The sequence below is a fragment of the Natator depressus genome, chromosome 26 (genome assembly GCF_965152275.1).
Source record: "Natator depressus isolate rNatDep1 chromosome 26, rNatDep2.hap1, whole genome shotgun sequence".
Taxonomy (NCBI): Eukaryota; Metazoa; Chordata; order Testudines; family Cheloniidae; genus Natator; species Natator depressus.
The window spans coordinates 12,874,689-12,887,616 of NC_134259.1; the positions used below are offsets into that span (position 1 = coordinate 12,874,689).

The 12,928-nt window shown below is 46.3% G+C and overlaps 1 protein-coding gene across 1 annotated transcript; it reads right to left on the reverse strand.

The window, feature by feature from the left end:
* Positions 1–664: 664 nt before the first annotated feature.
* On the reverse strand, positions 665–12,281 carry DUSP11 (dual specificity phosphatase 11). The gene is made up of 10 exons (XM_074940354.1): positions 12,198–12,281; positions 10,766–10,841; positions 8,739–8,870; positions 7,601–7,724; positions 7,108–7,168; positions 6,632–6,678; positions 4,374–4,449; positions 3,871–3,996; positions 3,411–3,446; positions 665–2,639 (listed from the first exon to the last, which is right to left on the reverse strand). The coding sequence occupies exons 1-10, from the start codon at positions 12,230–12,232 to the stop codon at positions 2,369–2,371; spliced, it is 984 nt and encodes a 327-aa protein (XP_074796455.1). The 5' UTR covers positions 12,233–12,281; the 3' UTR covers positions 665–2,368.
* Positions 12,282–12,928: the final 647 nt, after the last annotated feature.

The following is a 12,928-nucleotide window of genomic DNA, read 5'->3' on the forward strand; positions in this document are numbered from 1 at the left end:
AACTTTATTGGCCGGTCCGGGAACAACGGGGCGGGGGGCCGCAGGCGGCCATCTTGGTGGAGGCAGGGGGACAGGAAGTGAAATCATGCCTGTTATGAGATCTGGTGGGGGGAGGGGAGTAGCCTCTTAAAGGGGCCGCGGCCTCTAACCGGAATAAAGTGGGGGTGTATTAAGGGCTTAGCCCTGCCTCGACAGGGGCTGCCCTCCTTGTGCCCATGGCACCTGCCCACAGCTGCCCCCACTACCTGCCACAACCTCACAGCCCTACAGCTCCCGCTATGGCTCAGGCAGCCGCAGGGGCTGGTGCCAAAGACCTGGGGTTCGATTTCTGCCCTGCAGGGCCCTGTACAAGGCCAAGGCCTAAACTGTGTGCCCAAGCCAGGCTCCCCCAGCTGCATGACAAATGTTGAAAGGGGACACCTTAGCACCATATTCAGTACAAAAAGGACTTCATCCCATAGTTCAGCAAAAGATCACACCCAAGAGACATGCAATACATGCTTGAGTTGTACCATAAATACCCCTGGATGAGGGGCTGAGTAAAAATAATTTGCAGGCTGTATTCTTACCCCCTCCCTCCCCCGCATTCTTTCCTTGAAAAGGTGGGCACCATATGTCACAATGGCTTAAAGCTCATGAGCCAAGTGTTTTCCTTGCAAAAAAAATTTTAATGTACCACACTCTCATAACAGTCCCATTTGTCCTGCACAGTAAACTCCAAATGCCAACATCCTGCACAAAAATCATGAGTCCTGAGCTAGCCTTTTAACTCTTTCTATCCAATGATCTTAAAATAATTTTACAAAGATGGGCGTGGGGAAATAACCCAATTTTACAGATGAGGAAAATGAAGTACAGGCAAATTAAGTACAAAGTCAAACAGCACATCAGAAAGAGCCAGGAATAGAAACCACATCAGCTAGGAAAGGTAGTGACCTGCTAAACCCAACCACCTCAAAGGAAACACAAGTGCCTTGTCTCCACTTAGGATGTTACATTAAGAACAGCCCTGCATTTATCTTGCTGCAAAGAAATTCCCTTTTTAAGCAGCGAAGACAAAGCTTAAGTGACACTATCCTTCCCGTGTTCTCACAGAACTAGGACCATTATGTTAGCCTCCCTTAAAGGGCATGAGCAACTTGCTTTGAACATCCTTGAGAATGTAGTGCTGGTAAAAAGAGGTGCCAGGCTGAAAGCCCTGGAGATCAGTCTCCTCTGTTTCTCCACAGAGCAGGAATGCAAGTCTCATGGACATAAATGACCATGTGCCTCCACACTGATCAGCTCTGCAGTAAGGAGGGAGTCTACTTCCATCCTTGGCCTCTGCGAGACTGCCACATAGAGTGATATCCATGGTGGTCTGCAACAGAAACCTGTTTCATGGGTAGTGAATAAGGAGCAACGACATTCAATTTCAATCTGGACTGGATCCGAACAACCAACCTTCGGGCTTCCTAGAGCCACCCAGTCCCTCACCTGTTACATTTAGGAGAATACTAAGGTTAAAAACACATTTAAAACAATTTAAAATGAAAGTGATTACGCTAGATTTTGCTCCTCTTGGACAATGGAAAAATTAGGCTATTAAGTAGATCTGGTCCTAAGTTTTCCAGGGGGGTTTTCTTTGGCAAAATGCCAATTCATCAAAATTGAAACATTCTGTAGAAACCCACCAATTTAGACAGATCTTGTGATGGAAAACTGGCAACCAGAAATCAGACTTCAGAGGGAGCTGTGCAGCAAGCCATAGAATTCTGTGGGAAATCAATAAAGTGGGATTTTTTCAGTCTTTCCTTCCCATGAAGTTTTTTTTAATTTGATCTTTGGGATGAAAGTTCTCAAAAATCTGAGATTTTTTCATGGATGGAAAGGCTGATCTCTGGCCAGCTCTACTATTCAGTTTCACTTTGGTTACCTTTCCAGGTATGGCCATGCTATGCTTTGGTTATAAACAACTGCAGGGGAAGGCATTTGTTTAAATCAATTCCCTCAGAGTTTAAACAATGCACAACATTTCTCATGGGAACCACGTATTCAGTTTGGGTCCATGTTTATTCCTGGGTGTCCATTTAGAACTCGATAAGTCATTGTAACGTGGATGTCAATATTTTAATACAGTAAAAAGGTGAGGGTTTGTTATGAAGGTGGTTAGGAAAAATAAAACTTTTAGAAAGTCTCAATATTAAAATTAATGATTCCTTCCTTTGTGTTTCCTGACTGGCACTTGGCCAGCAATGGGCACCACAGCAAAGGGATTAGAAGGAATAAAAGACTCATTCTCGAATAAAGCTTCTAGATTAAAAAAACCCCACAGAGTAGACTCCATATAGCGGACTTCCAAGTACTTCCACCAGATGAGCCCCTCACATCAATTTGTATAGTGATTCCTTTTGGGTCTTCTGGATGTTTTCATTTTATACATTTCCTGGTGTATATGGTAAGGATTTTGCACTGGAAAGTATGGTCCGTTGTAACCATTATACTGTTTGTTATAAGGTAGGGGAACGGGGTAGTTGACAGGTCCCAAGTTGTAAGGGGGTGTTTGCTGGGCCAGGTTGGCTGTAGGGACATATTCCTTGGAATAAGCAGATCTCCCATGGTTGTAAACTCCGTGGAAATTCCTGACAGGGTACAGGGCTCTGAAAGAGAAAGATCAAGGTCATTTACCTGGATGGCTGAGCCCTGTTCCTGATATCTCAGCTCTTGAAGCTCCTAAGCCACACCAGAGATAAACTGCACTAGCGAGGCATCAATTGTACTTTGACAGGCCCTATTAATCATGTTAAGACTCTCAGTCTCTTAATACTTTGCATTTACATAGCTCCACAGAGGAAAAATGCTAAGATCTTTTACAAACATGAAGCTTTACAGTACCCTAAAGTGGTAGTCAAGTATTACTAACTGCCTACCTCTTTTACACAAGTCAACTGTAGCACACGAAGTTTTCACAGAAGGTATTTCCCCTGCCTCCCACCCCATCGAGTTTGTCCTAACAGGAGGAATACCCCTCCTGCCCCCCATATTTTGGCCCAGAAGGAGTAATTAAAGGGTATGAAACATTCCCCTGGCCACTTTCGTTTGATTGTCAACTATACATAACACAGAACTGAACCTTCCAGTGTAACAGATTGAACTCTTAAAGAGCATTCTTGTACGGGTATCTCCTTCAACTTACAAAAGCCAACCAGATACGTCTGTAACCCCCAAATCATGAACTATGGAAGAATTAAATTCAGCCCAATAATCTATTACGATTTAGGAAAAGGAAGTTCACCCACAGATCCATGAAGCAAGGATTAGAGAGGGTTACTTAAGAAGTGGGAGGTGCAGATGTGGTATGTCATGACATGACACTTGACGGGAGGAAGTGCAAATGCCTACATCCCAGGAGTAAAGAGGAAGCCATTTACCTTTGTTCTCTTTTTCCTCGCCAAGAAGGGAAGAGCCTAAGAGCAGGAGAAGAGTTACAGCCTTATTATGAGTGAAAAGCAATTCTGCACAAGAGTCACTGAAGTCCAAATCATAGGGTAGGGCCCTTCTTTGTGCTAAGGTATCTTAGAGCAGTAAAACTATTTCATTACCCCTACATTCGTTTATTATGCACCTCCCACAATGTATGTAGGCACAGTGCAAAATTTAACTAATTGCCACAGTAGCAACCAGATCAATAGGTCTTGTCCATACTATGGTTGAAACAGTCTTAGCAACTGAGTTTAAACTCAGTTCCTAAACAAAGTGAGTTTTGGGACCAAGATTCGAACTTGAGTGCCTGGCTTGCAATCTTGTGTGCCTATTTACCTTTGTCACTTTCACAAATATACCTTTTCCTTTGATCCAATCCACTCTATCAGACCCAAACTAAATACCAACCTGCTGTCTGCCAGGGGGAGCTGTTCTGAATACAGATGATGTCCAGCTACTTGGAAATCCAAATTTGGTGCCATGTTGCTTTGTCCTTTGATCAAATCAAATGCTAGTCCATCTGCAGCATGGTTCCTTAAACAAAAACGTTCCATTAGCACAGCCCAAATTTACAGAATCACTCAATGAAGTTGCAGGGAAGTTTTTATACTCTTTATGGTCTCAGTTATAATTGCACCTCAAACCACTTCAAGAAGTGGGCATGATCCCCATTTTAGAGATGGGGAAACTGAGGTATTGGGAGGCAGAGTGACTTGCCCAAGGTCACCAGCAGAATGTGGAACAGAGCCCAGATCTCCTGGCTTCCAGTCCTTTTCCCTATCCACTAATCCGTGCTTCATCAGCTAACAGGAGTGAAAAAGCTAAACTCAGGTCCATTAAATAGCTGACATGAGCTAACTAGTCTTCATTCTAGCACCCAGACACAAACATATGTAGAAACAGTGACTTACATTCTGATGGGGCCCTTCTGAAGGTCCTCAATATAGTTCTTCCTCTCTATAGAATGCCCCCGCGACCTGTTGAACACTATGAGGAGGGAAGAGTTAAGTTACAAAACACCATTATACATAAATATTTTACACTAGGCTACTCAGGACAGGGGGCAGATCATGTGTTGGCAAAGCACTGAAGACGCACACCATATTAGCAGTAATAAAGAACTCAATGATTTTAACCCCTTGGTTTTGACACGGAGCAGACCCCAACTCATTTACAGTAATTCAGTTAAGGTCACATGAGCACAGGTTAAGCATTTCGGTATCGGAAGGTTGGATATTAGGAAGATGTCCTTTAAGGTACAGAAGAGAGATGCAGACTGGAACGAACAGATGCCATTTATAACATCAAGATGCAACTCCATTTCTACATAATGTGCCTTTGATGACAGCTCATGGTTGCATGAATGACCCATTGGGCGGAGCAGGTCTTCTCTTGTTTATAAAGAAGAGCCACAGAGCTATGAACACCAGAGTTATGAACTGATCAGTCAACCCCACACCTCATTTGGAACCAGAAGTACGCAATCAGGGAGCAACAGAGACCCTCCCGCCCCCCAAAAAAGCAAATACAGTACAGTACTGTGTTAAACGTAAACTACTAAAATAAAGGGAAAGTATAAAAAAGATTTGACAAGGTAAAGAAACTCTGCTTGTTTCATTTGAATTAACATGGTTAAAAGCAGCATTTTTCTTCTGCATAGTAAAGTTTCAAAGCTGTATTAAGTCAATGTTCAGCTGTAAACTTTTGAAAGAAAGAACCACCATAATGTTTTGTTCAGAGTTACGAACAACCTCCATTCCCAAGGTGTTTGTAACTCTGAGGTTCTACTGCAGGGGTGGGCAAACTACAGCCCGGGGTCCACATCTGGCCCTTCAGACGTTTTAATCCAGCCCTGGAGTTCCTGCCAGAGACTGGGGTCGGGAGCTGGCCCTGCTCCGTGCGGCTCCCGGAAGCAGCAGCAGCATGTCCCCACTCTGGCTCCTACACGTAGGGGCAGCCAGGGGGCTCTGCACACTGCCTCCGCCCCAAGCACCACCCCTGCAGCTCCCATTGGCCAGCAAATGGGGCCAATGGGAGCTGCAAGGGCAGCACCTGTGGATGGGGCAGTGCTGCCTGGCCACGCCTCCACATAGGAGCCAGAGGGGGGACATACCACTGCTTCCGGGAGCTGCTTGAGGTAAGCACCACTTGGAGCCTCCACCCCTCACCCCCTCCCACACCCCAACCCCTTACCCCAGTCCTGAGCCCCGTCCTGTCCTCCGAACCCCTCGATCCCACCCTCCTTCACCCCAGAGCCTGCACCCCCAGCCAGAAACCTCACCCCCGCACCCCAACCCCCAATGTCATGAGCATTCATGACCCACCACATAGGTGCCGACTTCTACTCGTGACAGTAGGTGCTCGACCCCCTTCTGCCCCCTGCCCTGCCCCACCCCCATCCCAAACCCTTCCCCAAAGTCCCCACCCCAGCCCCCTCCCCTCCCTGCCCCTACTCCAACCCCTTCCCCATATCCCCACCCTGGCCCCACCTCTTCCCCTGAGTGCACCACATTCCCGCTCCTCCCCCATCCCTCCTGGAGCTTGCTACGCCACCAAACAGCTGTTTGGCAGTGGCAAGTGCTGGGAGGTAGGCGGAAGAGTGGGGACACAGCGTGCTCAGGGGAGGAGGTGGCGGCGGGGCGGGGAGCTTGGCTGCCGGTGGGTGCAGAGCACCCACTGATTTTTCCCCGTGGGTGCTCCAGCCCCAGAGCACCCATGGAGTCGCTGCTTATGGCCCACCACACAATTTCCATACCCAGATGTGGCCCTTGGGCCAAAAAGTTTGCCTACCCCTGTTCTACAGTAAGAGATGCAATGAGATGGATTGGCAATGGAGCAGAATGTTGCTCAATTTCCTTTGCACGCCTACCCATAAGTCACCTGGGTTTCAAATCCAGTGATCCACTGACAGTCTGGCTTAAGATGGATTCCAAGGGCACTGTAGCAAAATCAATCCATCATCACAATAAATCTCTTCCTCTTTGCCCTCCCATTTCCTATTATCCATCCACTCTCCCAATCTTACATTTTCCTATAGTGCAAAACTTATCTTACAAGTTATCCCTCTGCGCTCTTCTCCAAGAGCCTAGAACCTTTTGAATGTAAGCTACTAGCCAGTGTTTCGCCCCAGAAAAGAAACAGGAAAAACAGTGATCTCCTTATTACTTACACTCTATAGCGACATTTGGTTCCATGCCTTCAACATCAATTAGGTACCTGAACAGAGCAACATAATACATGAGCTCTAATTATGGGAATAACGCTTAAGAATGAAAAGACAAACCTTTATCTCGCTGGATGCTTTTTTTAAGATTATGTATTTACAGGCCATGATGGGCTACAGAAATACTCACAGCTTTTATGGCAGAGGTAAATTTCCAATTGCTATACCAGGGCTCATGCACAAAAAACGTATATGCCCTGAGACCATCCATACATATCTGCTCAGAGAGCTTCTAATCCTGCTCTGTTCATGAAATCCAAGATTTTATATGGTCACTAAGCCCTTGACCAGTGCACTTTACATTAGAGTCCAGGATTAGCTATAGAGAGGCAGACATTGGATAAGTAATTTTCCCATCCCCTGTGCTACTAGAGAAATACCCATCTAGCGCAGCTCAGCTACAAGAGTTTAAGGTGACTCACCTACAAACGAGGTAACCAGTTCTGTTTAAGCCATGCGTGCAGTGAACTCCAATGAGTTTATCTATGAGACAGGAAATTCAAGTTATGTTTAAGATGCTGTTCATTTTCAGGCAGGCAGTGTGCATCAGAAAGGAGAAGGAAGCAAACCTGATTACATTTGTTAGTCATTCACCGATGATGCCAACGCAAACAAATTAACATCTCTACAATAGTGCTTAAAGACAAGCTCGCATTTATGGCTAATTATCACTAATTATTCAACTCTTGCTTATAAAAAAACCAGTCAGGTCACACAATTTCGTCACAAATCTTGTTTAGGAGAAAACATGGGCACATCGCACAAGGAACATAAAGACCATATGAAGAGCAGCCTTATGGCAGGGTTCTGAGTGTAAACCTGGGTTAATGCTTAACATAAGGCACATACACAGTATCTGTAAGGAAGTGACATTGACACGCATTAGAAATTAAATTAGAAGTAACCTATGCTCACCGTTATCTCTGTTCTCCCGTAAAAACGCTTTCACAGCACATTTAAATTTAAAAATTGTTTCGTTATCTGGTACTTCGTGTCCAACCGTCAAGATCTTGGAGTAGCACAGTGTCTTTGGTAGCTCCTAAAAAAACAGGGGAATCCAATACATTTTTGTATGAAGCATAAAACCAAACATTCCCATCACTGAAAGGGGTCCACGTGCTTTATAGAAAGGAAATGCTTCTATAGTTTAAAAACTAAACCTGAAAGGGTGCCTGTGAGATTTTAGTCTGGTAAGTGAAATCCTCCGCAATAACTCAGGTAAGTTACAACAGCACCATATTGTCAGTTTTACCATGCATCTCTCAGAAGTGCTTAAATACAATTATGTGTAAGTACATGGAGTAAAATTTGCCTGAAACTATTCTTCCAGCGAACCAAAACTGATGTAAGGGCTCAAATAAAACACACACCATAAAGAGTTCTGAACTAGAGTAGTTTTACACTAGACTATTATGGAGACTTTAAACAGCCCGTATTTAGTAACAGTGATTCACAAGTGACTACCAAGATGCAAGATCTGATAGCCCACTTAGTCCTCCTAGCGACAACTGTGAGGTACCATCAAAAACACTTTTGACCCACACATTCCTTTGCTATTGTTTGTTTGTCCCAGGTTTCCTTCTCATCTGTCTTTTACAAAACAAAGTGCATGTAGCAGAAGGGGAAGGGGAGTATTTTAAACAACTGTTTCCAGGTAATTAATGCCACCAATAAATAATAGTTTGAACTGGAATTCGGAAGCCTTTGTTTAGTGGTGCTGTGAGAGTGAAATGACAGACCATGGTAACACGTAGTCACTTACAGAGTCCACCATATTCAGAGAAATTTGCAGTCCACTTCATTCACTTGGGCATAGTGAGGATTTTTAGGCCCTGATCCTGCTTTCAGATTCACACAGGCACAATCTTCCCCTCACCCCCACTACTACAGTATCTGAGTCTCTCAATTTTCAATGGATTAATCCTCCCAACGACACTGTGAGATGGGAAACTGAGGCACAGAGAGGCTAACCGACATGCTCAATGTGCCATAGAATAATCCGTGAGGGAGCAGAAGTACTTGGGCCTAGGATAGTTGTTGCATCCTAACTTACCTCTGGTCCATAATAGCGTGTTGTGTATGTTAGATCAATGATCATGCCAAGTTCTTCTTTCTGTTCTCTTATTTTCTTAAGGAGGTCAAAAGGAGAAAATCTGTCTTTTGGGGCAAGTCTCCATTCAAAACTCTGGCGAGAAATATTAATATTTAATAGTATATTGTGCACAACTGTGGCACCCTATCCAAGAATCTCAAGGCACTTAAACACCCCACAACAGCTTTGGGAGGGGAGTTCCCATGCACCCACCAACCCACAGCACAATGGTGTACTCCCTAAAAAGATAGATGGTGTCAGAATCTAGGTACCAAACAGAAAGAGGCCTCAGGTATATGCAGATACATTAAATGCTGAAGCGCCTTGATATTGATCTATTGAAAGCATCTTCTCCCTGACATTAGTGCATTAGACTGCTCAGCTGTGTTCCAAGAATCCCACACACTACAGTGATTGGAGCTCTCTACATCTAGACACAGCTAACAGTAATCCTAAGAGGATACACAAATGGCAGAGAAATGCATCTAAAGAGGTGGAGGTTCACCTCTGAATGTTGCTGCTGGTGCCAATCGTATGGCCAACGGTCAGTATTCACAAGCTTAACATCCTAAGCCTTTTTAAATACGCAAGCACGGTAAAGAAATAAATCGATGAAAATCTCAGCATAGCAATTGAGACACTATCAAAAGGAGGCAACAAGGAACTATAAAGCACAGTCATCTAGAGATTTCTGATAAAGGAATAACAGCTATTACTTATACTGATAAAGAGGACAAACACCTTAGTAGCTGGGTACTCCAGGTGAATGAGGTGAGCCAGCAGGAATATCCTTCATGTAATTCACTGGCTATTAATTTGAAAGCATTGGGACTAGTAGAAAGATCAAGGGAGACAGATTGCTGAATCAAATGTACTAGATTACAGTCCAAGACAGTTCTGCATATTTAAAGGAGTGATTAGTCACATGTATCTTTATAGTGGAGAAAGATCTTTCAACATTACTGTCAGAAACAGCTAAATTTAGCACACAGCAAATACGTCATGATCTATTTTTAATTTCCAGATTCCATCTGAAGTGATGGAGGCACAATTTTCTTTGATGCAGATTGCCACATTTATGTCAGATTTTTTTTTTTTATAAGAAGCTCTCTGATGCCCATCCAAATGATACATGGAATTCATTTGAATGGGAGTTACCAGGTTAAAATGCTCCATATGTGGAACTTACTATCCCACAATACTTTATAGCAGAAGGATACCAAAAAAACAGCCCCACTGTGCCTAGACATGCCACATAAAATCACCTATGGCGCAAGTTTTCAGAGCCATGGGTGAATACCATCTCTAAACATCTGGACACTCATGCTCAACAAGCTTGGTGAGAAACCTCTATGAGCTGTTACTTAAAGCACAATGGTAGCAATATAAACACTGCAGTAGCTTTAACTCTGAGCTTACTTCTTCTGAAGTTTTAAAGGGTAATGGTCCCATCAGGCTTCTATTTTCTATCCCAAAAAGTTATAATCTCCAAATTTTCCTTTGTGTTTCATTTAGCATAAATCAAATTTAGGCCACGTCTACACCAGGACTACTTTACCAGTATGGGAATAACAGTACACCATATGGGCAAAGCACTCCTTGTGTGGATGCAGTTATACTGACAAAGCTGTGCGTTGTAATGATATCATAAAACTGTCCCACACAAGTGAAACAAAGTATACCCATAGATAATTGCAGCTACACTAGAGGCTTCTGCTGGCCAGCTGTTGGTGATGGGGTGTGAAGAGGTGTGATTCCCTGACAGAATTCTGTGGTGTAGACCTGGTCTGAATTGCCAGCATGTTCAGATAAGTTTCTCTCAAAGAGTGCACACATTGGAATAAAGTTCTCCCCTCAACACATCCAACCCTAACATCTTTGAAAAGTCCCTACTCTGAGATCACTAAGTCCATGTTTTCTGTTATAGTTAAAAACTGCAGACCCGAAATGACCCCAAAAGAGGCCAAACTCAATCATCTCTCACTTACCTTTTTTAAAGGAACTTTGAAAGCAATGAACCTAGTACCTGGCATTCTTTGTCCAAGCGGGAGATAGTCAGTCCATCTAGAAGAGAAATGTTATGATTAATGCCACAACTTTCCATAGGTGGAATCTTGGGGAATGTCTACATTGCGAAGTTGTCGACAATACTTTTGTCTTCCATGGGTACTTAAAGCCCCCCCCCCCGGCGAAAGACAAAAGTTTTGCTGACGCAAGTAGCAGTGTGAACCCGTTTTATCGGCAGGTGCACTCTCCTGCCGACAAAGCTAATGCCGCTCGCGGGGCTGAAAGTATTTGGTCGGCAAAAGTGCCAACAAAGTACTCACAAAGAGCGATTACGCACGCTGACTTTTCTAAAAGCTGCACGGTGTAGACAAGCCCTTGCCTTTTACATTCGGTCTTCATCCCATGCCTCCCTTTTACTGAGCTCTATTTCCTTCCTGCTGGAAAGGCTTCTTGCAAACCAATACAGATTTATTACCAAATCCCAATTTCTTTGGGTCAACTAATCCAGATCAGTTAGCGTCACAGATGGAGCCCTTTTCAAAATAATTTAGGCCCGGCTACTGACATTAGTGCTGCAACCCCCTTGCTGTAAATTGCAAGATCAGTTTATTGCCAAGGGAAAAAACTAGAACAGGCCAAGTCACACTTATTTCAACCCCCCACCCCTCCCCACATTCTATTGGGCACATGTACAAGTAGTGAAATAGTCGTCAGAAATGCAAATCACCGGGGCAACGCTAGCCACAGCTCAGACAGCATTTTGCACTCAACGCAGGGTTACACGTGATAAACACGAGAGTAAAACTTATTGGCGTCTTGATTTCATAGCACAGTCTAGACAATGATTTCATACAATTCACAGGCAGCCTCCCGAAGGAAACATACGGACAAATTTCAGAGTAGCAGCTGTGTTAGTCTGGATTCGCAACAAGAAAAGGAGTACTTGTGGCACCTTAGAGACTAACCAATTTATTTGAGCATGAGCTTTCGTGAGCTACAGCTCGCTTAAGGCTCCGTTACAATGGCGTCCAGCCCTCACGCTGTGGCTAACATGGGGGATGCACCTGAAGAGCAGGGAAGGGTCCCCCACCCCACGCAGATAGGGCAAGATCCCAGAAGGCCTCGGCTCAGTGGATTCGGGGAACGGGGAAAGGGGGATTTCAAGTCCCTGATCTCCCCCGGAAAGCGAGGCGCCAAGTGGCCAGGAGCTGAGAGGGGGAGGGCACCAAGAGCTCCCTAGTCGGGGTGGGGGGAGGCTGCTTTCAACGCGGCACCATTTCGAAAGAGGCGGGGGGAGGGGCTCCAGGTAACACCCCCCCGCCCACCGGGCCCCGCAGGACTCCCAGGCCGGAGGCTGAGGCCCAACCGAGCGGGCCCAGGCCCGGGCAGAGGGGATGGGGGAGCTGGTCTCACCTGTCCGGCAGGCGGGTCTTGCCGTTCCCCGACATGGCTCCGGCTCCGGCCCCGGCCCCGAGCCCGCCCCGCCGCCCAGCGCCGCCCGCCCGATACCCAGGCCGGGGCGCGCCGCCAGAGACGCTCCCAGCTCGCGGCCCCGCGGAACCCAGCCGGTGCTCCGCGCTTCCGGTTCCGGTTCCCACGACCTCGCGCAGGGGACGTGGCCCCGCCACGCGCACGGCCGCCCCCGCCAGCGCGCCCCGCCCATTCTGACATCACAGCCAGCGCCGCCGCTCCCCACCCGCCTTTTGGGCCCTTTGCCCCGCCCCTTCGGCTAGCCCCGCCCCTTCGGAAAGCCGCGGATTGCGGCACGCGGAGCCTCGACCCCGCCCAGCAGGGGCCGGCCCAGCTCCAGCCCCCACCCCCGTCTCGCAATTACCCACAAACCTCCTGGAGCCCAGCCCCAGTGTCCCCTTCGCTGTTACCCACAATCCCCCAGGGCCCAGCCCAAGCACCTGCTTGTCTGTTACCCAGAATCCTTCAGGCCACACCCCAATGTCCTGTTCTGTGTTACCCACAATGCCCTGGGGCCCAGCCCCAATGTCCCCTTCGCTGCTACCCACAATCCCCCAGGGCCCAGCCCAAGCACCTGCTTGTCTGTTACCCAGAATCCTCCAGGCCATGCCCCAATGTCCTGTTCTGTGTTACCCACAATGCCCTGGGGCCCAGCCCCAATGTCCCCCTCTCAG